Source organism: Molothrus aeneus, chromosome 10, assembly GCF_037042795.1.
Source record: "Molothrus aeneus isolate 106 chromosome 10, BPBGC_Maene_1.0, whole genome shotgun sequence".
Classification (NCBI taxonomy): domain Eukaryota; kingdom Metazoa; phylum Chordata; class Aves; order Passeriformes; family Icteridae; genus Molothrus; species Molothrus aeneus.
In genome coordinates, this window is record NC_089655.1 from 18836115 (window position 1) to 18863167 (window position 27053).

General features: G+C 43.8%; 1 protein-coding gene across 1 annotated transcript in view; it reads right to left on the minus strand.

Annotated features, from left to right (window-relative positions):
* Positions 1–27053, minus strand: part of USP13 (ubiquitin specific peptidase 13) — a 50683-nt gene that overhangs the window by 21407 nt on the left and 2223 nt on the right. The window contains exons 2-7 of the mRNA XM_066556676.1: positions 19657–19782; positions 15623–15683; positions 6377–6498; positions 5813–5955; positions 5427–5611; positions 336–430 (exon numbers count right to left, since the gene is read on the minus strand). Of these exons, the coding sequence (XP_066412773.1) occupies positions 336–430; positions 5427–5611; positions 5813–5955; positions 6377–6498; positions 15623–15683; positions 19657–19782 (732 nt within the window). The remainder of the gene's footprint in view (positions 1–335; positions 431–5426; positions 5612–5812; positions 5956–6376; positions 6499–15622; positions 15684–19656; positions 19783–27053) is intronic.

Here is a 27053-nt window from a genome sequence, read left to right on the forward strand (position 1 = left end):
TCTAATTAAATGTTCTAGACATTTTTCTCTAATTCAATAAGGTTTTTCATCTTGAAGTCAAAGGATACATCACACAGAAAAAGTGAAAAATGCAAACTAAAGACCACAAGGTACCTCTTTCAGAAGGCAATTTTTGGATTTGAGAGCAATGATTTACTCAGAGCTCTGACAGTAACCCCCAAATTAGCTGGCTGAACTTTACAAAACTGAATACTGTTGTAACAGTCTGAAGGAATCACAAATAAGCTACAGGTGTCATTCTTCTCCTGTTTCTCTCCCACCCCCAAGTGAACAAAGAAGTGAACAACAAGCTAAATAAAAGATGGATTTCCTACCGCTTGCATCTGCAGCATATCAATTCCAAAGTGTGCCAAGTGTTTTGCTATATGTGGATCTAAAACCGGCTCCTCTTCATCAAAGGAATAGACATCTGCAAAAGCAGAGAGAAACCAGTGAGCCCCAGTATCAAATGTGATCCCTTCTTGGTTACCAACACTGCATTCTCAGCACAGGGCTGCCCATACAAAATGCCTTGTTCATATTCTCCAAATTTGGTTCTGGCCAGTAGAGAAGTGCACAGACAAACACACAGCTCAGTAAATATCTTAACACAATCACCTCAAAAGAAATTATATGCCTCCATAGTATTAAAACCTAAAAACATTTATAGGGATTATAGTATTTCCTCTCCCTGAAATAAGCAATTTGTAGGGGATGCAAGGAACAGGGCACACAAAGCCAGCCCACATTTTGAACATGACAACAAGAGATTATGAATTTTTGTAGAGCTACGAGATACAGACAGATCCATTAAAGCTGTGAGTGTATCACACCAACTCACTACTGACAATAGTATTTTTAGTATATAATTTTTAGTACAGTTTACGAAATCCACTTTTGCCCTTTTCACACAGAGATGCAGGAAGAACAAAGAAATTCTTTATTAGAATAAGGAGGGGTTTTTTTGATTATGCACCACTGGATTAGACTTCCAAGATTAATCTAACCTTGTGGTTAGGGAGAAAGGCTGATTTTCTGAGTGAGGTGTCTTGCTTTATTGTATGGGAGATTTAGATTTCAGTTCTCTATGATAGACCTTTATAGCCTTAAGTAAAAGCTCATAAATATTCTGGCAGGGCAAAGTTCAGATTGTGAAGGGAAGCAGCATGCCTAATGATGATATTTTCAATATGAAACCAAGTTTAATAAATCCAAAAGAAGGACAAAAAAAAAATCGAGAGTAAAAACATTCTTTTTTAGAGTTTACCCATCAACTCCTATAATGACACTGAGTTCAGAGCAGGTTTCACCTACATGAACAAATAACAATAAAGCTGTAGGCTTCATACAAGGCTAGAAGTTGTAAGAGATGCGCTGGTAAGACTTGAACAGGCTTTCCATCTTTTCTCTGATCAGGTCTCTACCTCTGTAGTCAATGACTGCTTTGGTGTCTCCTCATACCAAAATCCAGAACCCCTGTGCCAGCCTCCCTGCACTTCCCTCAGGCACGTTCCCTCCATGCCCAGCAGCTTCTCACAGTGACCTTGCTCCATAAGACCAGACCTAGGCTGGCAGAGAAAGCTTAGCCAGGAGAAAGGAAAAGAAGCAAACTCAGGAGGAGATAGCAGGAGCACAGATGAAGGCTGTTCACAGCACAAATATCACTTCTGGAAGCTCCTCACCCTGGCCTCTCCTGGCAGCTGCAGTCCCTGGCTCTGACTCAGCCCACCCCTTTAACAAAAGTCAATGGTCTTTTTAACCCAAAAGACCTCTCCTTGAGGTGTGCTAGTAGCAAACCCCCACTGAAATGATAGACTGAAGGTTAGCCAAGAACTCAAACACTAACTTCTAACATTGACTAGTGCTATGGAAAACCTCTCTGAGCAGGGAGCTGTGCTTTGAGCCGTGCTGCCAGCTGCTGACCAGCCAGCAGATGCCCCACTAACATTGGTGCCCGTGACCTTTGTGGCATTTGCGTGGCTGTGGCTGCCCATCTGCTGGAATTCCACTGTGTGGTAGCAAATGCACCCAGAAGACATGACTGTTCATCCACACACATGGCATCACAACGTTCCCATAGCATTCTGCTGAGGTCACAGCACAGCCAGAGGATCCCAGAAAGTTCAAACCCCTCATGGAGTGAGATTACACAGCAACAGAGCTTGGGTGACTGCTTGCAGTGTGGAAGCTTTGGATATTGTTTTCCCTCTGCTCTGGCAACTGCAGAGAGCAAATCACCTGGGACTACTGGCCCAGAGCAGCAGGAGTAGAGCATGAGACTAATATTGTGCTCAAGCCCAGCTCATGCCTTACTTCAGTGCTTTCTGCTGTGTAGCTTAAATTCATGGGAAAAAGACAGAATTCACTTGTTTCAAAAAATCAAAGGCGGAAGATAAGAGAAGCAAACACAGGTGTGCAATGCTGTCATACAGACTCTGGTAGGTGAGGAATGTAGACAAGTCAGCAAATGTGACACACAAGAACCTGGTGTCATTGGAGTGAGAAAGGGGAAAAAGGGAGGAGTGGAAGGGGGAAAAACCCACCAAGATAAATCTGAGACAGGCAACACAGAATATTATTAAACAGAGAAAAAAGTCATGGAATGTGCTGAGTTGGAAGGACTCATCAGTATCATCCAGTCCAACTCCCGACCCTATGCAGGATGCACAAAGAGTCCCACCATGTGCCTGAGAGTGGTGCCCAAACACATCTTGAACTCAAGCTTGGTGCTGCAACCAGTTCCCTGGGGAGATTTTTCCAGTACCCAACCATCCTCTGGGTGGAAAACTTTTTCCTGATAATAGTATTTTCCTGATAATAGTCTTTATGATCCATATTATTTTAAGAAAATAAAAATGTCCATGCTACTTGACGTCATTCTCTTCCACAGCTCAAGACTTACACCTGTTCTGACTGTTCAGACATCTCTCCTTCCTACTTAGATGGTAACAGGCAATGGTAACAGTGTCCCTAAAGAAAGAAGTGGCTCAGGATACCCCCAAAAGTATCTGACAACTGCTAGGATAGATCAGCATCCACAAAGCAGCTCCTTCAAGGACCAGTCACAAGGGGTTTGCCACTGCCAGTGCCCAATTCCATGCTCCAATCTATTCCAAACAAGCAACCTCACAGTGACTGGAAATAAAATCCAGTGGCACTGTCAGAGAGGCAGCAGGCAGCACAGCCTGCCCAGTGCTCAGCCTACTGAGGAAAACAACCTTTATGACTCCCTGGTGTGTCCTGTCCAAGGTACAAGAGTGGAAGAGAAGCTTGGTTCAGTCTCTGCCCTGATCCCAGATGCGTCTGCTGACAGAGTGCTACAAAATGGGGCTAAGCTCAGGAACCTTTCACAGTGTACACAGCGCAGATTTCTCAGGGCGAGACAAAGAGCTCTCCTCTGTGTACACATGAGGTGAGTGTCAGTGGAACAGTGGCACCACCTCCTTCTCCTTCCTACTGCTGTGAAAAAGGAATAAATTATGTCAGGAGAGGGACCAGTGCTTATTACTCCTGTACCATCACCTCTTCACCTTTAACCCAGGGAAGCAAAACCAGACAGATTTTGTGTCACCATCAGCCACAGATGAGCTTTCCTGAAGCTCATCTATCACCCAGCCCCATCAAGGGGTTATGAGTACTACAGAAATATAGATCAGAGACAGAATAATTACTGAGAAGGAACAAGGAAGGTTGGGGGAGGGAAGACTTTTCTATAGGGAAACCAAGTAAACATCATCCAGAAGAACAAAGGTCTGTGGAGAACAGCTGGTGCCTCTCATTCAGAGGGAAGGATGACAGCCTGTCCTTTGTTATCCCAAAGGCCACATAAGAGAGGAAGCAGCTGATCAGTGGGAGGCACAAGGACAGAAGCCATAAGGAAGCAAGTATTGCTGCTAAAGATGGGAAAGAAAAGAAAAAATTCTGAAAAAAAAAACGCATTACAGAATATGCTGTTTGTTTTGTAGATGCAATTGAAAGCTACAGCTGGGCAAATCCTAAACACCTTCAATAACTGAGAGATTTGGAGAGAAATCATCCAAGGCCAGGCTCATGCAAGGAAATAAGATTCCATCTGGGAAAGAAAAAAAATGGTTTTTGCTTAGTGTTTTTGTGGCACAGCTGGTTGAATCTGACTACAGTTGCCTTTCCTCAACACTAAATAGGACTCAGAAAAGCTCTCAACTGATGCTTGTTAAAAAAAGGGCTGCTCTAAACAGCAATTTTTCATTTCTGTAGTCATAAGCACTAAAGCCAAAATATAATCATGCTATGTGTTCTTCCATTTTTACTTCTCCATGCAGCTGCAACAAAAGATCTCTTTGCTTATGACTTTTTCAGCTCCTCATGTTTTTATTCCATCTAATCCTCACACACCATAATCCCCTCTGCAACAGCACTGCAGAACATCACACTTGGAGAATATGCAAACAAGGATACAGCTACAGCTTTTTTCCCCCCTCTCAAGATCATCACACATTTTACAAACGAGCATCACAGCAGCCCCATGAAGATGAGTGTTCATTAGACTGTTTCAGCAACATTTTGTTCAACAAGGAAAAAGAGGAGTTTCCACTATGATTAAAAAACCCACACATGCTGTTACAAACAGACTTTTAAATTTAAAAAGCTCATTACCCTGCTGTTGTTTCTTTATTACAAAAAAATGAACCATTTGTCCTAGGAAATGTAGCAGAACTAAAAAATATTGTTTCTCTAGAGTCTGTTGTTTCAGACTAACATCATTCTTATGTTATAAGCCTAGTATTATGCAAATACTCCAAAAATATTTATGTAAAATATAAAATAAGCAGATAAAAGAGGTATGGGCTTTCTCAGAATGGAGTGTGTGTCACTCCCCTCAACCCTGATCAACATTCACAGACTCACAGAGCTTCCTTCCATATTGCAAATCAACGGTGACTCCAACATTGGTGAGGGAGAGAGAATGATGCATCTGACTCCATGGGTATCAGAAGGCCAATTAATTACTTTATTATACTACATTGTTCTATACATCTAAAACTGAATGTGCCAAGCACTCAACCCTGAACACAACTGCACACACTGCACTCAATCTTGTGACTGTCAGCTGACAGTCCTGACTCACACACACACTCTTGGCCCTGATCGACCAAGGAAACAAAACACCATCACTTTGGGTAAATAATCTCCATATTGCATTCTGCTTTTGCACACACACAGGCACAGCAAATGATAAGAATTGTCTTTTCTTTCTCTGAGGTTCAGAGAATGTGAATCCCAGAAATATTCTTGGGAAGATGTGCCATACATTCCTCTGTGAAGAGAAACGTGGGGCTACACTTCCACACCCAAACACTAGAAGCACAAACCCCATTGGTAATAGACACACACAGTCAGCCTCATGCACAGGAGGTACCTCATGTCAGAGCATGCCTGTGGCTGACCTGCTCCATCAGGAGTGATGGTTCCCAGCTTCACTGCCAGGGGATAGCCTGTGTCCCTGTAGTGCTCCACGGCGTGCCCGTTGCCCCCGCTGCCATCGAAGAACCACTTCCCGCAGAGCACGGAGCCGTCGCTCAGGTTCAGCCACAGGTTCTCCCGCAGGTCACACCTGGAGCACTTCCAACCACTGCCACACACAACAGGGAGAAACAGCAGCAGTCTGTAAGGCAGGAGCCAGCTCTGTATCTCCCATGACGGCAGGTCAAACCAACCCACATGCCCAGGCCAGAGTCACGCAAGGGAACCGTGGGCCGAGTTCCTGCCTTTAGTTCAGTTACCCTCGACTGAATTAAGAGAGCCTACAGTGAACAAACTTTGTTGCCCTCACCTGGGGGGAATTCTAACACCATTGTCTAACTGTACAAGTGTTTTAGCATGTTTAGATGCCTGCAGCTCTTCTTCCCAGGAGTCAGGTTCCTGCTTCCTGTAGGGTGATTTTGCACTGAGCAGTGCATCACAAGCTATCGTCACCTGGAAGACAAATGGATGTCAGTCAAAGCCTGACACGACTCAGTGACTGCACAGAACCTGGCATTCAGCCTATTGCTAACCACATACAGAACTGCTTATCAGTAGGACTATTTATATACTCAAATATGCATCTAATCTTTTAGACTGTCGTCATTATTTTAGCAGGAGAGTAAGCACGTGTGCTATGTGAGCTTTCCTAGGACAAGCTGGCACCATAGTAAGGGAAGGAATACAGGAGATAGAAGGAAATTCAAGAAACAAAGGCAAAGATCACTTTTTTAAATGACTGAGACTCTATTATACCTGGTAAAGAATAATCTTTATGTCCAAACAAGCACTGCACATAAGAAAGCAAGGCACCATCTTGACAAAAACAGAAACAGGAGACAATTCCTACAACCACTTCCACACACCCACTGACCAGTGCTGGTAGCTCTTCTATGTTGGGTAATGAGATTTCATAGTGATCAGGAAAGATAACAAGTTTTGCTTCATCCTCATATTCAAAGTCATCACTGTTGAGATCACTGCTTATCTCCAGATCTGGAAAACAAGATGGGCAATGTTAGGAGATTGTCCCATGATCCAGGTTCCAAAACTGTGACAGGGGTACCACTATAAACATTGCTTGCCTGCCATCAGCCAGTGGTTTCTCCAGCTAGAAATATTTGTGAAACCCTGATCTAAACTGAAATCTCACTATCCTTCAAGAGAATGTTTTGGCCTCTCTGCAACCAGTGCACTGTTGAAGACATTGCATTCTGCAAAGCAGCAAACAAAATTCTGCTCCTTTTAGACAAAATCAGGATGCCATACTGCTGTGCCTTTTACCCAGAATCTTGAAATGCTATAAAACATGGAGTCCAGGTGGCACTGCACATGCCCAAATTGCAGAGGACAAATAAAAAGAGCACCCCATATTTTCCAGATCACAGACCTGTCTGAAACGTGCTGTGACTCCCATCCATCTTGGACCTATGGCCTTTCCTCCCAGAAAGATGTCCATGGCTGGAAGTATTCCTGTGTCTCATCCATAGTCTCAAATAGCTACAGCATGTACAGTAACACCAACAGTATCCCTCTCTTGCTAACTCCACTCCTTAATCAGGGTAACTATCGTTTAAAAAGCACTCATTAGCTCTAAAGCTTTCCTTTGAAGATCAAGCCTTCCACAGTGTTTGTGTATATTTTCCTTACAGTGTAAGAATGACTTCTTTTCTTAAATATGAGCCTTGACCAAGCAACATCAGCTAAAATGTTTGCCCAGAAATATGTGTACCCATAGAGAAGCGGAAGAGTATATTGGGAATTCAATGGTTAGTGTTTGTGTGTCTAGCTGCATGAAAAAATATAATTATTAATTAATTATCACATAGTGACAAGACTGAGTAAAACCTTGTTCTGTTCTTCCTAGGACAAATGAAAAATGGAAAACCAAACATGCACATGTCAGAAATTTTGCAAGATTCGACTGCAAGAATTGCCCAACCAACAACCGGATTTTCTGGATCCTTCTCCCATTGGATATATGGGATCCACTGTATTCTGATGTACCAGTCACTGACAGGATAAGGTTCAACCAAAAAAAGAGATGTGTGAGCAGTAGCCAAAGCTGGCTCTTAATTCCCCCCCTAGTACAAGCAGATGCTTAATGAGTCACTCGATCCTAAACGAGCATTGGCAGCAACCACTGCACCCTGGGAATGCCTAAAATCTCAAATGTATGTTTGGGACAGAGGTGAGGATGACAGAAGCCAGATTCAGAAAACTGAGCTCCCAGAGAGCAGTAACAGACTGAGCAAGCCAAATGATAAAACAAGTATCAAAATATATTTTAGCTTGACCTGGAAAGAACAGCTCTTGAGAGAAACATCAACTCTTGGCTCACCTGCTGCACCAGCCAGTCCTGAGGTGACAGCACCCACTGTCAGTGACTTCCAGCACCATGAACTCTCTCTCACCAGCAACCAAAAAAAGCCCTTTCTCATCAGCTCAACATAGACACAAAAGCAAGAACATTTTCTCACACTGAAAGCGTGACATTTTTAGAGAATGTATTAATTCATTACTAATTCCCCAAATCACACCATTTTCATAATGATCCCTCACTTTACTCCAGGCTTCTTTCTCAGTTTGTATTACAGTCCTGTGTTTGATACAGGACTGAATCTCCACAGCTGCAGTTTTTAACAGCTCTTTTGCTCTGTGGAACAAGGAAACTGAAGATCCCCAAGCTGATGGTGCACACGGCAACGCATCTCAGGGGATTTTCACTTAATGCCAGACATTTGATGGTGGCCAGCACAACAAAGCCAAAAGTACTGGCCACCTCCTAAACGGGAGAGAGGTTCCTCAGAGAGGATAAAAGCTCTCAGGTTTGAAGGCAGTGAACTGTGGTCACACAGTACCTCAGCCACCAGAGGGAACCTGGCACCACCTCACAGCAGCCACCCGGCTCTGGGGACTTGTGTGACACCTGCTGATCTTCACTGCCTTGTGCTCTGGACATTAACTTAAAGCACCTGCAAGCCCCTTATAGAAACAGCAATGCTACAGTGTCCTGTGTTCAAAATTCAGACACACACTGCAGCTCACGTGCCCAGCCAGACAGCAGCCAAACAGCAGAGACTCAGTGCTGCTGGCCTGACCTGCATCTGAACCAGTGATCCAGGGATGAAAGGCAGAGGATCCTATTAGCAATCATCTGCTGTCATCTAAGGACTTCACATGCTTAGGAGCACCAGCCTCCTGTGGCAACAGGCAGGGAAGGGAATTTCCTTTTTACTGCTCAGGCTTCATGCCATTCATACCAGCAGAAAAGCAGAAAACAATGTCCCATCAGCATGGGACTCCTTCTGCCTGACATACCGATATGGCGGCACCCACTTGTTATTTTAAAGGATGCACAAAGCTTCATAACAGTCCTGGGAAACACCATGAGGATTTAAAACTCCCCTTTTGAAGGTGAGCACCTAAAACTGGTACACTTCCACCCAACACCTACTCCCTCTGACTAGGAATTAGAAGGCACTGCCTTATCACTCTGAAGACAGTTTCTCAGAGTCCAGATCCAGTACATAAGAGTGGAATGGACTTCTAAGGTCACAGGCTGAAATCCCTCCATACAGAGCAGGTGACCATATAAACTAATCCCTTTTAGGCACACTCAGAGGGACCCCTTAATAATGTCACCTGAAAACACCCAGATCACCACTCATATATTTAAATCTTGGCTTGAGAAACATAGCTGTTAAGTTTGGTAAGAAACTGTAGCTGCATTATATTTTCTGTGCCTGTGCAAGGGCCAGCAAGGCTGAGATAGAATGAGGGCAGAAGTAATAAAAACAGATGACTGTGACTTTAGAAGGCAATGCAGCCCACACTAAATGTGGACAGAATGTGACCCTGAAGCCACTGGGCATCATGTGCAATATGCAGGTAGTTTCTAGTGCAGAATTTTAGGGAGGACTAAGAGTAACTACAGGAAAGAGGACTAGGGTGAAATCTACTTGCAAAAGGAGCATATTTGATTAAAATTACCACGAAAGACATGGAAAAGCATGAACTTTCAAGCACTATACTTCATCCAAAGTTGTTTCTTGATCAAGGATGATCTTCCAAGATGCACTGTGAGTAGAAGGCAAAAGAAAAGGCTTTACTCAGTTCTGAGACTGAGCCACAAGACAACCAGCCAGTCTGTAATCCTTCCAAGGAGTGACAGCTTGATGGTCAAGGCCCACAGGACATTGTTTCCCTTCCAGTGGAGTAACACAATTCTGGTGCCTCCTGAGAGCCTCAGCTCAGCACTTTGGCCACCAAAACCAAATATCCACAGGTTGCCAGTGTTGTGTTGGGAGGGCAGGCAAAGCAAAGCAGCAGACATCTCAAAGCAGAGGCTCAACTGAAGCTGATATTTTGGGTGAGTGGTCGGTAGAGTAAATTTACTGCACCTCACAAGGCATCACTGAGTGACGCTGAGAATGTGCTGCTGCTGAACTGACTGAAAACAGCAGCTGGGAGAGACACTACTGTAATGTAAACCAACCCAGCAGAGGGGAAGAGGAGGAGTGGATGTGTCCAGATCAGATTTAGACAAGTTACCAACTGACTGCACTAATAATAGGGGCATAAAAGACTCCAGACAGGACCCCCAAAGAGGATTTCCTGCGCATGTGGATGTGTCTGTGTGCGTGTGAAAGGGAATGCAAACGTGAAAATTGAATGAGGGTGTTGACTAGCAAGTCTACAACTAATTTTGAAACCCTAGAAAGACATCTTAGGAATCTGGGCTAGATCCTGCTCTTGCTGAAAGCAATGGGCAAATTCGTATTGAGCTGGGAAACCTGGGTCTTTAAATCAAACTATTTTTTCCTGCCTCTAAATAATAGTGAATTGCAGCAGCAGCACTTTGCAAAGTATAAGCTACTCAGTTAATTTGTTTTCATGCATTTGTTTTGTTTTACTCAGTTAATTTGTTTTGAATTTTAGCTTCATCAGATAAATTATAAAACCGAAGAATTTTTTAATTTTTTTTTCCAGTCATAACATTTTCCTTTGCAGAAAAATAAAAAGTAAAACTTTCTACAAGGATCATTTGGCTGATTCACTACTTGTAAAAGAACATTCAAATTGCTTGCTACATCTCCAAAGCATTTTTATGTTGTTTCTACTACTAGGTAAGACCTCGTCCCTTGCATTTCTAGGATAGTCACATGTTAAGCAAGCAAAATTAAACCATAAAAATTCAAATTCAGAATTGTTTTTGACAGCAGCATTAGCCTGTGTTAATCTAGTCTAATTTTCACAGTTCTACCCAAACCAGCAAACTATTAAGAATCTGTTAGTGTAAGCATCTGCTCACCATCCTGTACTCAATTCAAGCACACATGGCAAAGCTACAAAGCAACAGCCAATCAGTTCTACTGCTGCTGCTGGGGAATATGCACTATTTTACTGGGCTAAATTGCAGAAATATTGTCAGGAAATGCTTAAGTTCCCCTACATCACAACTTTTCATTCACAGATACAGATACTCTATTTTTGCTTACTCACATAAATATAAACTTTAAGCACTCATGGTAAAAGCCCTCTTCAGAAGCTCTCCAAACAAAAACATCCTTACTGCAAACAGCGTTCTGCTCCTGGGAGAACAAAGTGAAGCTGTGGTCAAATCCAGTACAGCCACTCTTAGGAGTGGTCTTTACACTTGGAAACTGTAGCTGTGAGTCCATCCTCTGCCATCAGCAGGGAGGTGCCATCCAGGAAAAGCTCAGCAAGTTTGCAAGTTCTCCCAGACTATCCAAGTGGAAGTTTTCCTTTCCAAGGTGTCCTGAGACCTGCTGAGTGTCACAGATACTCTCCCCAGCTGCAATCACAGATCTGCTGACAGAGCTGTTCATCTGAGGACTTCAAAACACTTTTAATTGATGGTCTGAGTTAGCTCTGACTTTGCTCAAAACAGAGCTGCCACGGCTTGCTGCAGTGGCAGATGATGCTCTGGCAACCAATCTGAGACAGGACATCTGTCTAGGGACAAGTTTTATGACAGTCACTCTGCCAGGTCTGTATAGTCAGGAGTCCAGGCTCTGGCATGGACCAACAGATGCTCAGGAATAGGGCACCAGAGCCAGGCAAAAATGGGGTGATTCCTCCCTCAATGCAGAGTTCAAATATCTACTTGAGGGGTTTGCTGGGGTTGAGGGGGAATGGTGTTTGCTGGTTGGTTTTGAAGAAGGAAATAGGGGGAGATACTGTGTGTAGATGCAGTTTTGCTACTCAAAAGAGAGGTTTGATTTATATTTATAAAGCAAAATGATAGAGAACAAAATATAAAGTGTTGTTTTACTGGTGTTCCACTTAAACCTCCCACTGCTGCTGACAACTGAGCTGACATTTCAGAGAATCATCTGCCCCATCTCTCTCTCAGAACCACCTCTCTGAGCAGCAACAGCAACTGGGACCACATCTCTGTGCACACACACTCCAAGCACCTCTCTTGTACTCTTTGCATCTTTCAACTACTTCATCTATTGTTCAGTTACTCAGTAACACCTTAAAATCACTTTTAGACTTAACTCTAGGTAATTTTAAATACACCAGCAAACTCCGTTTCTCCAATTTTCAATCCCTTTCCAGACTATTTACATTGCATTAATTCTTCATCATTAGAACATTCTGAAAGACTCTAACTCCTGGGATAATATGTTCAGGGGGACTCTGCTGGTAATTATGGTAAAAATTGGACTTCCAATCCCTTCAGCACAAGAATCTTCCCCCTAATTCTGCCACCCCTTTTGACCAGAAGCTCATAAGGATGATCACAGTACTCCCCATTGACTGAGTTTTTCTTATTCACACAAAAGGCACTGAGATAGACAGTCTGCTTTAAATATCACCCCAAATTCCCTGAAACACTGCACAGCCTGAGCTGAAGTTGTCATGTCCACACTGTCTAGCAACACCTAAACCAGCCAGATTAAAGGCAGTTCATACATTTCAATAAACAATGCTGTTATGCTTCCTGATTACACAGAACACTCACAGCCAACGCCCTCCAGCCTTCTCCAAAGAAAACCAAACCACAACATGCCCAGAACCTGATGCACATGTGCAAGGCACACACACTTTGCTGTGAATCTTTCCATGTTTAAGGGAAAGATAAATATTGCAGCTGACTGGCCTGTTGCAGCCTGTGTTTCTATTGCATTTACTAGATAGCAGCAGTGCTAGAAAGTAATCAGTGAGCATCCAAAAGATGTTTTCCTAATACTAAGGAGATTGAAAAGGGTTTAGTATCTTTAATAGTTTTACATCAAAGAGGATTATAACAAGCAATGTAACAAATGCTCAAACTGGATTGACTTTGTACACAAAGCTTAAAGCTCTGGGCCTTCAGAGAATTATTGATAGACATGAGGAACAGAGAGATGTTGGAGTTAGCCACTGATCCTTGTCTGGTTTTGTCTGCCAGGGTAAGCCCTACCTGGCAGGTCACAGACATACCTGGGTTGTACCAGCCAGGATAAATTCACCATGGGCCAGCAAAGTGCCCTTGTGTCCTCTGAGAAGGCCAGAGGTATCCTGGGGGCATTAAGAACAGTGTGGCCAGCAGATCAAAAGGGAGATCATCCTCCTCCTCCTCCTCTACTCTGCCCTGGTGGGGCTGCACCTGGAGTATTCCATCAGTTCTGGGCTCCCCAGCCCAAGAAAGACAGGGAACTGATGCAGAGGGTCCACTGAAAGGCTACAAAGATAATTAGGGGACTGAAGCATCTCTCTGATGGGGACAAGCTGGGCCTGTTCAGCCTGGAAAAGAGACTGAGAGGGATCTTATCAGGGCATAGAATATCTTCAGGGCAGCTGTCAAGAAGATGGGGCCAGATTCTCTCCAGCAGTGCCCAGTGACAGGACAAGACACTGAAATATGGGAAGTTACATCTAAATATGAAAAAAATCTTTCTTACTTTGAGGGTGACAGAGCACTGGAACAGGCTGCCAGGAGAGCTCATGGAGTGTCCTTCTCTGGAGATATTAAATATGCCTGGATAGGATTGTGTGCAGTGACAGGACAAGACACTGAAATATGGGAAGTTACATCTAAATATGAAAAAAATCTTTCTTACTTTGAGGGTGACAGAGCACTGGAACAGGCTGCCAGGAGAGCTCATGGAGTGTCCTTCTCTGGAGATATTAAATATGCCTGGATAGGATTGTGTGCAGCCTGTTCTACATGAACCTGCTCCAGCAGGGGATTGGACTTGATGATCTCCAGGGGTCCCTTCCAACCCCAACCATTCTGTGATAGTGCCCAAGGTCACAAGGAGAAAGACAGAATTAAAACAATTTGTTTAGATGAGATCAGCAGTTCTGAACCAATGAAAAATATGTTGGATTAAGAGATAAGACACCAAATTTTGCTAACCACCTCTGCTGCTGTCACATGCAAAATGATCAAATCAGACACCTCTCTGTGCTTTTGTTTACTCAGCTGTGAAGAAGGACAGGAATAATCTTTGTTCTTTGCTTTAAGCATGGCCAAAACCAGTGATATCTGCTGATCCAAAGAAGTGGACACAATGCATTTGGAAGCATGGAAGTACTGCCTCCAGGAACAGAGCAGACCTGGTAGCAGTTCACTGCCAGCCAGCAGGGGCTGCAATGAAGGCTGCATAGAACAATAGACCAGAGGAGATACATTTTCAAAAGTGCATTAGATTCCAGAAGTGCTGGATGAAATGGGATAGATCCACGTCCTAAACCCACCCCAGTGAAACTGCACTGCCCTCAGGAGCTCCCTTGGAACTGCTGCTCAAGACCTACTCAGAGGGAACAAAATGCTCATGCACAAGGGTGGAATTTGAGGATTTCAATGTGGCACATCAGAGACCCTAGCCCTCTGCTGGTACCCTTTGTGCTGGCACACCTCAGTGACAGGGGCCTTCAGGTGTATGCAGAAGATCAGCAGGAACAAAATTTGAATGTGCTTTTGTACTTTGTATTTACACTCACATTGCTAACACTGTACAACCACTGCTGCACTGCAGCCAGCTTTGTTTCTGAACCAATTATTCTGTAAGCATCCAGTGACAATCATGATTTTCAATGTAAACTGGCAGTAAATGGCATTTAGAGCAGCGTCTCTGATGTAACAGTCTCTTCCTACAAGTTTAACTTTTTTATGACTCATTTTCAGTCTTTTTTCTTTCTCAGCCCTCCTTGCAAGACTTATTTACATTAACAACAACAATTTAATCAATCACAATCTGCAAAGACCTCTTAGGGACACATTCCACAGATCAAAGCAATCCCAGCAGAAGGTCATTCTATTGTTTCTCTTTAGCCATAAGAGCTGGCAATTGTAAAAAAAAACATTCCACCTTTTCGTTACCTGAAGAAAAATTCACTATTCACTATTAATACAGAGACAATAAATAATAGATGAATTGGAGAAACACCACAAGCTGTGGGAGAAGAGAGAATCCAGGCTTTTCATCACATTCTCCTCATCCATATTTATGAGTCACTCAGGTTTTCTGGGTAATCTGAATAAATGGATTTTGGATGATATGGGCATGGTTAAGAAAACTGCTTTCCAGGAAGCAAGGGAATAGAACTGTGGACATAACAGAATTAGAGATGGTCATGGTGTATGTGCAGTTGTATTCATTACAGGAGAGACCACAACATCACTGAAGAACATTTACCTGTGTAACAAGTTTAAAATGGTAACAACCCTTCCTATGACCAGCTGCTGAGCAGAACAGAGCCACACTGAGGCCCTAATAAATCTAAACATTAAGTATGGGCCAACATTCTAATAAACGAGTGCTTTTTGGAAATTCCTGAGAGAGAGAATGGACAGAATTAGTAAAAAAGTGCCTTTCAAAGCCTAGGCTGTTTTAGAATAGTTGAGGATCTATTTTACATTAAAATGTTTCATGTATATATAAACACATCTTTCAGTATGCACCAAAATGGTTAAGAATCACTTATTTGCCTGGAAAACCTTTAAAATCTACAACCAGAAGTTAAAAAGAAAACCAAAACAAACAGCAGGAAATGAAAACCCAAAAGGAGCCCCAGAGCCAGACACAATGGTGGGCAGAACCCAAGTGCACATGCAGACAGGGTCAGAAAAGGACTGTGTGAAAGCAGCTGCTCACAATACCTAAAAATAGCTTAGCATTCCTCCTTTTTGGTAAAGCTCCACCAGATGCTCCTGGTACCTTCTGGAAAGAGAGAAAGAAACAATTAAAAATCCATCAAGTGAGACAAGAGTAAATCTGCATCAACCCCTCCCATCAAACCACAGTCCTTGGTGACCAAGGATGCAAATGCTCTTTGCTCCCCTCTGACTCTGGGACTCATCAGTGCCCAGCACCCCATGGAGAGAGGGAGCCTCCACCTGAGTCCCTCACTCTTGGCTTGCTGGCAAATTGATCAGAGGGTGTCCCACAGCCACCAGGGGTGGCAGCTGTTCTGCCACCAAGGCAGAGACACCCAGCACCTCTCAAACCTCTCTCCACTAGATCCCCAACAGTATTTCTCAATGACTAAAGCCTAGTTAGAGAGAAGAAAAGGCAATTATCTGCATAAAGGATTCAACCCTTCACAACTGATTCCAGTAGGACCACTTTGCTTTGATGTGTTAGTTGGGTTCATTTTCTTCTATCCACAAAAGGTCTTTTCCATCAGGATCTACACCTAATTCCATTAATCCAAATTACCACCACATTTTCTAAATATTAGACAGTATGGAGGAAATTCGACAACACTCAAGCAATTGTTAGTGGGGGATTTGATTGTATTTTTTAATTTAAGCACCATAGCAAAAAACAGTAACTTCCAAATGAGATTAACTACTTTTGCAGTTCAGAATACCTCAGACTACAAGGGAAAACCCAACTAACTGTGGAAATGTCAAAGCCAGTGCACTCACTCCTTAAGCTGTTTATTAAACAGCACCATTAAATCAAATTAAATCAAAAAAGCCTCTGTGGCTATTTGGTGCCAACATGATACATGATGTAGTGTGTAATGTTAGTGTAACTGGCAAGGTTGTCAGGCAACTTTTTTTTTTTTTTAATAATAATATTGAGATACAACAGGTGGAGAGGAAGCGGCCAAGAACCTGTCAGCCCACAGGGAAAGTTCATGCTTGCCTCTGCCCCTTCACAGGCAAAAGGGTCACATATTTTGGGTGGTTCCCTTCACCATGTAAATTAAAGCTTTGGCCTCAGCAAACTGCTTTAATCATCAGTGGGGTCTTATACATAATAGGAAAATTTTCCATTCTTAGAAAGAGCAGATGCTGACAAACACCCCTTGGCTGCATTTAAGAACAGAATCCATTATCCACATAGAAAAGCCCTAGGGAAAAGTCAGGGCTGCAACTCCAGCAGTTCAAATAAAAATAAAAATTCCTCAATGAACTGAAAAAAGCATGCAGAATATTTCTTTCTTTAATGCTACTGGAATTTAACAAGTGGGAAGGAAGTAACCAGGAATCTATTTTAAATTTATTTTAAATCTTTTTTAAAAAGCAGCAGCAAGAAACAACATAACCCAATTGCAAATATATTATGAATAAATTGCACATTCTCAGAGGACTATATTTCCAGAACTAAAAAAAAAATGTTTTTTCCAATACTAGGAAACTCCAGTTGAATTCTGGTGTCACCAAGTGTGATATTGTGAAAGTTATGAACACTAGAGATTGCAAAGAAGAAAGAATTCACATGGAATGCTTATATTTAACTCAGGCTGACAATGATTTCAGCTTGATTTTTCCAAATAAAAATACATCAGAATCAAAGCTGCTCAATGCTCCTGAAACACCCACAACCTGACAGTCTTTTTCTTACCTTGTCAGAAATCACTGAAAACATTCTCCATTCACAAACTTTTTTTTTCTGACAGATGTGACACACCCAACAAATGGGAGTGACATGAGGCATCAGCAGTGACACTAAATTCCATTTGTGATGCTCCTTGGACAAGGTGACAGTGCAGCCTGTTCTGCTGTCTCTCACTTTTTATAACACCATCATCCCTGGACAGCATCCAGAAACCTATCCCTGCAGGAAATCTTTGTGCTTCTCTGCCCAGGGTTTTCAACAGGGCTGAGGGATCACTACAAGCTGAAGCTCTGCCTGGAAATGAACAGCACCCAGGCAGTTGTATAAAGTCATACACTACAGAGAAGAGGCTGAGTTAAAAATCCTGATGAATGTAACACTGTGGAAAAGGAAAAATAAAAATCTATTTCCTTCATCTAGCTAAGAATTTTACCAGGGGGTGCTCCATAACTTGTGCCCACCTCTGATGATTCAGCAGAGGCCTCTGGTACTGAGCTGCCATGGGCAGATGCTCCAGCTCTACTTGAGACAGCAGGCTGAAGATGTGACCCTTATTTTCTAATTGAATTGTGACAAGATACACAAATGACATTTATTCCAAACTTCTTGGGAAGCAACCTGGGATTTCTGCAGCAATGCAGTGCATTCTGCAAGGATGACGCCAAGGGAACCACAGGCAGGAATAGCAGCCTCACTATAAGAATCTTAAGATAGCACATCCAATGCCTTTGGCTTTACTGTATCCTACACCATTAAAAGCTTGGCTTCCAAAACCAAAACCACAATGCAGCATGTGCCAGACACTTCATAAAACACTTGATGTTTCACATTGCTCAAAGGAAAACATGGATGGCACTTAAGAAGAAAATAGTCATGGCAAAAAAAGAAATCCACAGCTAATATATGAGGAATCCTGGCTATGAGCCTTATTAGATGATGCAATATTCACCTGCACTGTGTATCAAACCCTGTTTCCTGCCACATGACCCAGAGAACCAGTGAGTTGCCACCTTCCAGCACAGAGCCAGCCCCTCTGCTACATCATGATACACCCAGAGAAAAACAGGAACCACTGAACTTCTTCAGTCAAAGGGATTTGCAACACCAAACAACAGTTGGGATATTTGTTTCTCCATTTTGGGGTTCTTCAGCCTAACCTTTATCAGGAAAGGAATTTTTGAGGCCTCATTTTAACCCCAGTTTACCTGAATTTATGGAAGAAAGTTATATACAAGGAAAGCTGACAGGATTTTTGCCCACCTGTCTCTAGATAGCATTTTCAGGAGTGTTAAATTCAGTCAGAAGAACCACTGCTAAAACCAGAGTAGGCTCTGCAAAAACTCAGTTAACAGAGTGAAGGAAAATGTTGGTATTGCCCTTAGAAGCAAAGGCAATTCTAAAGTATAACAAACATCATTTACCATCTCATCCTGGAAGATATGCAATCCACTTCACTGTAACTCTGACAAAATATGAACATTCCTCTACTGGCAATAAGGTAAGTAGTGAGGGCACTTTATATAACTCAAGGCCTTTATCACCCAGGGGAAGCCTTGCTGTAGAATGAGAAACAAGGATTTTAACCCACTCCAAACAGTTATTGTTCTAAGCCCTCTAACTTGCCAACAGAGACAAAGCTTATGGGAGAGTGAGCTATAAGCAAACCCAGAGCCTTCCTTATAGCTCAGGTCAGAAGTAATTAAGAATCTTTTAAAGATGCCAGACAAACCACAGACAAGCAGAGCTTATAAAGCACAGGCTATTTGTGACTATATGATGGTATGGAAGAGCAGTGAACATGCACACCCATGTGTGGGGAAAGGCTAAATGAGGGCCAGCATTAATTTAAGCTAAGCTTAAGATCCCAGACCTGGTCAGGGTTTAACTGCACAGGAATCTTAGGATGAAAAGGAGTCCTGTCACCCTGAGATGAAACCTCCTATGAAAAATAGAAATCAGCAGCTTCCAGTCAAATCTGAGCCAAACCCAGTAACTGTACACTTAAAAGGCAGGTTTCAGAAAATATTTAGCTATGTATAATGTGCACATAACATGCAGACAATATGTGTGTGATACACAGAAATGAGAAGTGAAAAACATCACTGAAAGTCAGGAAGGAGCTGCCTTTAAGGTCTGACTCTTTAGGGCTTTTGATTCATCTCAGAACTGAAGCTGTAGGATTGCTTGGGATCCAAGCACCTGGATTTGATATCCAGCCCCAAATCTGAACGCGTGCATTTCAGTCACTCAGGACTTGGTCTGTGTGTCTGAAATGCGTTACCCAAATGAGCACAAGAGACAGGAGCAGTGCTGGGGTGGCTCCCTGGCAAGGCACAGGTCTCACCTGTCTCAGGTGCCGTTTCAGGTGCAGGTAGACACACTGTCCCGTTTTCCGGTAATGCCGCTCGATGTGCTCCCTTCCAAATCCCAGAAAGGTGTTCATGCACACGTAGAGACCTCCTTCTGAGTCCTGCAAGGAATGGCACAAACACTTACAGCAGGGAAGGACAGGAAGGACTCAGAACACAGACAAAAGAACCCCAAGAATTACAGACCATTTCAGTTATCAGGCACACACTTAAAATATGGCTTTCATAGCACATTATGGTGTTTACACTATCAGTCCTCTGAGAAACTTCCCCATCATATCATAACACATATCCCAAAACCTATAGAAACTCTTTGAAATTAGTTACTTTGCAACTATAGATTAGTGAGTGTCCAAATTGGAAGTCTAGAAGTTAGTCTTGAAAAATTCCACTTGAGTGTCCAACCCACAGAGGTTCACAGATACAGAAATTTGTAAAGCATAGAAATAAGCATGAGCATTTATTTGAAATAGCAGAATTTCTTGTGGGCATTTGATTGCAAGAACATCATTCCAAACCAGAGAGGCACAGCAGAGTTGATGGTCCAGGGACTCTGCCACAACTTCTACAACTGATCACAATTTTGTCTGAGAAAAAAGATCTCAAGCCACCTCACAGCCCTCAAGACTGGCAAACAAAAACTTGACAAATGTTTTGTGTTCATTCTTCAGTATCGATCAGGGAACCTCTCCATCCATGCAATACAGAGCTTGGAGACAAGGGCATTACAAAAGCAATATAAAGATATATACTCCTGGTGCTGATCACAAATGCTGACATTTCAGTTAACGTAAGCTGGCATCACTTTTTGCTCTCTCTAAAACTGATGCTGGCTGTTACCAGAGTCTCGCTCAATTTTAGCACCACTCTAAGACCTCTCCTACATCAGACTGCCAGGAGGACTTTCAGTCATCTGCTCATTGGTGTTGGATCAATTTTTCCAAGCCTCTAACATGTATTGTTTTGAGTAGGTGGTGCAGAACAAAGATTGAGCCTTTCAGAAGCTCTGTGACCTTCCTTCTATTGTGAGCATGTTTGTGCTGTTGCACAGCACAGAACATCTTGTGTTAAATTCCTCAAAGAACAACATGAACTACACTCATTCATAGGCACCTCAGAAGTAAATGATAAATATATATATATGAAATTAAGGATCATTATCTCCAGAAGCAAATCATATTAGACACATACACGCTGCCTGCTCTTCTATCCCACATTCCAAATCCTTCTGCATTACCTCCTTCTGTGAGAAAGTCATGGATGTGTCCTCTACAAGAAGATCCTAGAGGTACCCACTCTAAATAAAAATATACAGTGTTGTCACTCTAGGTCTCAGGAACTTTGTTTAAAGTTTTGTTTTCCTGGAGATCATTCTCTCATTTTTTGGAGGGAATCCAAGAGACCACTGAACCATTTCTGAGGCAGCCTATGACAACAATCTGACACTTTCAGTATAGGAGCTAAATGTAGAGTCTGAGTAAGTTGGTTGTGGTTACTAACAAAACAGATGTTTCCCCAAGAGAGCACAGGCAGAGTGTTCTCTCCCACAGCTTGGAAAGAAGTGGACAGACTGTTCAAAAGCCCAAAAGGTCAAAGTAAAACAGAAGCCTGTGTGAAAAAGACACCTTTGTAGATGGCTGAGTAAAGGATTAGGCCCCTGTTTGGTGCTCAAAAAACACTCGACTGTGATCTAAGACAAACATTGTGCTGGTTAATTTAACCCCACTGAGCAGACAAACAGTTCTGGAAGGAATGATATTTTACATTGCCTGTGGCATGTAAATCTTTGTATTTGACAATCATCTTAGATGTGTGTGAAAGTTTATGCTGGAGGAAGGCAGCTTATCTGAACTACTGGAGAGACTATTCTACACCAAAAAAGCATAACTTCTCCTGACAGACAAAACCTTAGGAACTTTAGCTGATATTTTTCCCCTTCATTCTTGCTTGAGGCTGCAGCAGACACGTAGTGTGAAGTTCAGGATCAAGCAATGCATAAACATTCTCTTCCCTTATCACTCCAGTCTAAAGGCACTGCTGGGGCAGAAGCTTGTACTTGGTCAGGCTCCATCAAGGCCCACTCACAAGAGCAGGTTCAGCCCTCTCACCTTCTAAGCAGAAGGAAAAGGGATTGCTCCTCACTGTATTTCTGCTTGTTCTTTGCTGCTAAGGTGCTCATGGCATGCCAGGTGCTTCATTCAGATAGGGAAACAAACATACAGCCCACATCAGGGAGAAAAGTATTTTAAAAAAAGAAAAAAGAGCTGCTTTTACTTATTTAGACACCAATTCATATTTGGAGGAAGGAAAGAGGCAGAGAACCCCCAGGGAAAGAGAGGTAAAATGCACCAGTTGCTCCCTCTCAGACTCAAAAGCAGAGCAAGGAAGCTGGTGGGTGAGAGGCACACACAAGCACCAGCCATGGGGACAGAGAGAGAGAGATGGCACCCCTGATTCCTGCTCACCCCTGATTCCTGCTCACCCCTGATTCCTGCTCACCCCTGATTCCTGCTCACCCCTGATTCCTGCTCATCTCTGATTCCTGCTCACCCCTCATTCCTGCTCACCCCTGATTCCTGCTCATCTCTGATTCCTGCTCATCTCTGATTCCTGCTCACCCCTGATTCCTGCTCACCCCTGATTCCTGCTCACCCCTCATTCCTGCTCACCCCTCATTCCTGCTCACCCCTGATCCCTGCTCACCCCTGATTCCTGCTCACCCCTCATTCCTGCTCACCCCTCATTCCTGCTCACCCCTGATTCCTGCTCACCCCTCATTCCTGCTCACCCCTCATTCCTGCTCACCCCTCATTCCTGCTCATCTCTGATTCCTGCTCACCCCTGATTCCTGCTCACCCCTGATTCCTGCTCATCTCTGATTCCTGCTCATCTCTGATTCCTGCTCACCCCCTCATTCCTGCTCACCCCTCATTCCTGCTCACCCCTCATTCCTGCTCACCCCTCATTCCTGCTCATCTCTGATTCCTGCTCACCCCTCATTCCTGCTCACCCCTCATTCCTGCTCACCCCTGATTCCTGCTCACCCCCTGATTCCTGCTCACCCTTGATCCCTGCTCACCCCTGATTCCTGCTCACCCCTGATTCCTGCTCACTCCCTCATTCCTACTCAACCCTCATTCCTGCTCACCCCTGATCCCTGCTCACCCCTGATTCCTGCTCACCCCTGATTCCTGCTCACCCCTGATCCCTGCTCACCCCTGATCCCTGCTCACCCCTGATCCCTGCTCACCCCTGATTCCTGCTCACTCCCTGATCCCTGCTCACCCTTGATCCCTGCTCACCCCTCATTCCTGCTCACCCCTGATTCCTGCTCACTCCCTCATTCCTACTCAACCCTCATTCCTGCTCACCCCTCATTCCTGCTCACTCTCTCATTCCTGCTCACCCCCTCATTCCTACTCAACCCTCATTCCTGCTCACCCCCTCATTCCTGCTCACCCCTCATTCCTGCTCACCCCCTCGTTCCTGCTCACTCCTCATTCCACACTGCTCGTGACACCAGACACCAACAGCTTCCAAGCACCCCTAACCTGCTCAGGACTGAACTAATGACCTCCATCCCATTATCAGCCCTCACAAACCATTTAGATCCCTCAGGGAAATTTAGGGTTTAGCAATTTCAGCTCCTGCAGTGGCTCAGACAACAATGACTTTGTACAAACACAAGGGCTCTGGTGATCTCCTAACATGGCAAACAGCTGCAGACTCAGGGACAGTGTCTCATGCACAGGTACTTGCTTTAGATCCTCTGGAACAATGGCAAAATTTGCAAAGAGAGTATCAAGAAGAGAGTAAAATGGCACCTGGAGTCTCCACATGTCTCCACATCCAAATGTGAAGAATAAAAAGGTGATCCATCCTGTCATATATAAATAAAATGTACCTGTTATGAGACAGGATCACTGTCTTTGTGCATTCTACCATGGTTTCCATGAGAATTTCCATACAAAATTCATGCCCATATAGGCTGCTACAGGTTCTGCTCAGGGTGTCTGTTCACCAGGAATCACCACAAATTAATCTGGCTGTGGTCATAAGAGTCTTGCTGTATAATTCCAATCCAATCTTTAATATATTTGAAAAGTTACAGGACCATCCCTAACATACACACATTGCACTGGATCCCACAATAGTCTAACTAAATTACACATATTTTATTTCAGGACTGGCTGAAAAAGAACAACAGGTGTTTTGGCACTTAATATTCATCTCAACAACACATAATAATTTACAATGAAGAACAAAAAGAAAGCCTGTCTCTCTGTCATGTACCAATATTACCTACATTGAAACAAGGAGAAAAAAACCACAGCAAACCACAGACAACCAGCTGAACAGAACAGGCCAAAGAGATGGCTCCTGCAAACAAAAAGTTCATTTTTAAGTTTCCACTGCAGTAAATGTAGTTACTTCTGGGGTGGGTTGAGGGAACCAACACAAAAAATGTGTGCTAAGGCCAAGAATATATCTAGTCACATTCAAAAGAAATGTGGGATATGAGCAGTGGTGTGAGTCTGCCTTTTAGAGAACTGCCCTCTGTCACCCAAAGGTGACAGGAAAGTAATGGAGACTAAAGGAAAGCAGAAAAGGAATAATAAGAGGGTAAAATTGGGCATTGGGTAAAAAAATGATCAGAGGGAGAAACAACAGAATCAGAATAAGGAATGGAAGGACACTGACATATGCAAAACGTTGAAGTCAAAATACACACAAGCAGTGAAGAGGAGCCAGGTACTACTGGAACTGGTGAGAGATGAGAGATGGGAAAAGAAGAGCTGGGTAGGGCAGAGAAAGGACAAAGGATGTGGAAGTAGGAAATAAATTACAGGGCCCAGTAATTGGACTGTTAACTTGAAGTGCAAAAGAAATCCTTCCCCTGCTCTTCCTTTACAAAAGCATGGGATAGCAGTGGATATTTCCCTAGAAGCAAATTAATTCACAATTGCTTAACAAAGATTCCTGGTACCTCTGTTGTAGCTTCTGAAAGGGCACATGCACAAGGCCAATCCAGTACAGCACTTAAAACATTTCCTGGGAAGAAAAAAGCTGTATGGGCCAGTCAGCCACTAAACCAAACCCAAACCTCCACTCCAAGAGGTGCATGGACTGCTCACACCCACCTATAAATCACAGCTGGACTCCAGAGCAGTGCTATGAATTCCAGAGCAGTGTCTTGGACAAGTGACATGCACAGGCAGGATCAAAGCTTCACAGTTAGCGAGCAAATACAATGGCAAAACTAATGCTGGGTCAGGAGTGCTTCTAACCTGCAGGAATAGAGACCTTCCACCCATCCCTCCCCACTGTTCGGGGCAGCTTATCCAGGTGAGGCTGTGTGAGCCCCTGGCAGAGGTGTCTGAGATCCACCAGGGCTGACTGCCAAGCTCCAGCCCAGTTCTGCAGCCCCAGCAGTGCCACCTGAGATGTGGTGATTCTGCTTTGTGCAGAAACCTGGCTGTACAGCTCTGTTGGTCACAAAAAGAGTGCTGTCCTTCCAGAACAGAAAAGCTGGGGAGAAGAGCTGAGAGGAAAATTGATGGTTCCACAGGAGAGCTCCAGCACTTGTCTGCATCTCTGTATTTATCCTGACACTCTGGGTACCTCAGAATTCAGGTGTCTCTGCTGCCCAAAATACTCCTGTCCAGCACCACTCTGGGTAACAGGATGGTCAGTGACACATAAAGAGGAAAAGGCTAGTAAGATCCAAATTTAAATCAACTCCAAGGAAATGCACAATGCACATACACCCTGGTTGTTCTCCCAAGCACCACAGTTATTTCTCATGTGTGAACCACTGCAGGCACAACTTCTGCTGATATTACCACTCACCAACTTCAGAAGAGCAGTGAGTTAACTGATGTGAACCAGCTGAGTGGCCTGGTGCACTTCCAGCCAGCAAAACACCTCCCCATGTGACAGCTTTGGCATGTCCCTGTCAAGCAGCAGTACCACACTGCTCTGACTTTTCAGGTGATCACCCACCACCAAGCAATTGACTGCCTCCCTAACTGGAGGTCATTTTGCAGCTAGGCCAATATCCTCATCTGGAGTACTCCCTTTGTCTTGGTGTGTTCACTCCTCTTGTTTCTCCTCTGCTGCTCTCATTCCATCAATAGAAACAAGATCCAAGCCTACCCCTCACAGACACGGGCCTCAGTGACTTCCTGATTTTCCTCAAGGAATATTGACCAAAGGAGCTGCCAGACAGGAGGTGCTTATTTCTAGAATGTTTTATGCAACACAATCACCAACATCCCTTACACACTCCAGTCTCTCAAGGATTTCAGTCTCAACTGCACAACCAACAGCAGAGCATCAGCTCAGCTCAGACTTTGGGAATTGTCCCAACATAACCATTACAGAGTTCCCGAGCCACAAAAATGAAGTCAGCAAGATTCACAAAGGAAGCTGTTGTCAGCAGCAAGGTTTTCCAGCAGAGCAAAGCCAAACTTTCAGCTGCTCAAACAAACACAGTCCTGCACTCTACAGAGCCAGCCTGCCTGGTCCTGTCACCGTGTCAGGCTCATGGGCTGTGCTGGGGTTGTCACCATTGCCGTCTGTGGGGAAGGTTTCAGGGCACATCCACGTGCAGCATCCACAGCTCACATTAAGCCATTTTTATGCCCCAGTTTGCATCCCTTTGCCAGCTGTTGTCTCCTCCCCAGATGTGTCACTCCCACAGCCAGTGACAGGAATGGAGAGAATGGCATGGAGCTGTCTCAGGGGAGATTTAGGTTGGATATGAAAAGGTTTTTCGCCCAGAGGGTGGTTGGACACTGAAGCAGGCTCTCCAGAGAAGTGGTCACAGCACCAAGCCTGATGGAGCTGAAGAAGTGCTTGGACATAGTGGGATTGTTGGGGTGTCCTATGCAGAGCCAGGAGTTGGCTCAATGACCCTCATGGGTCTTTTCCAACTCAGCATATTCTGTGACTCTACAATTCTGTGATAAATGATCAGATGTTTTTGAGACCAGGGCACATTAAAAGGTGGAATTTCCAAAGCCGAGTATTATCCTTCTAAAAAAATAATAGTACAACAAAAGATTATTTAATGCAACCTTCATATCTTCTGCATTTCACTGAATACAAAGTCAGGCTCATCCACCAAAAGAGGAAGAGAAGTCACAGTGGACAAAATAGAAGAGAAGAAACCTACAGCACAGGTTGGAGATGTGGAAAAAGTCACCAGGAGGCATGACTACACCTCAGACCTGAATAATGAGAGGTGCAGGACTTTGTCAGCCAAGTTGCAGGGAGGTGGTTGGCTCAAATAGCTGCTGGGTCAATCCCTGGAGGAAGCAATACTCAACACTAGGCCAGGTTTGTGTTTTGCAGGCAGCCTGCCTTCCCT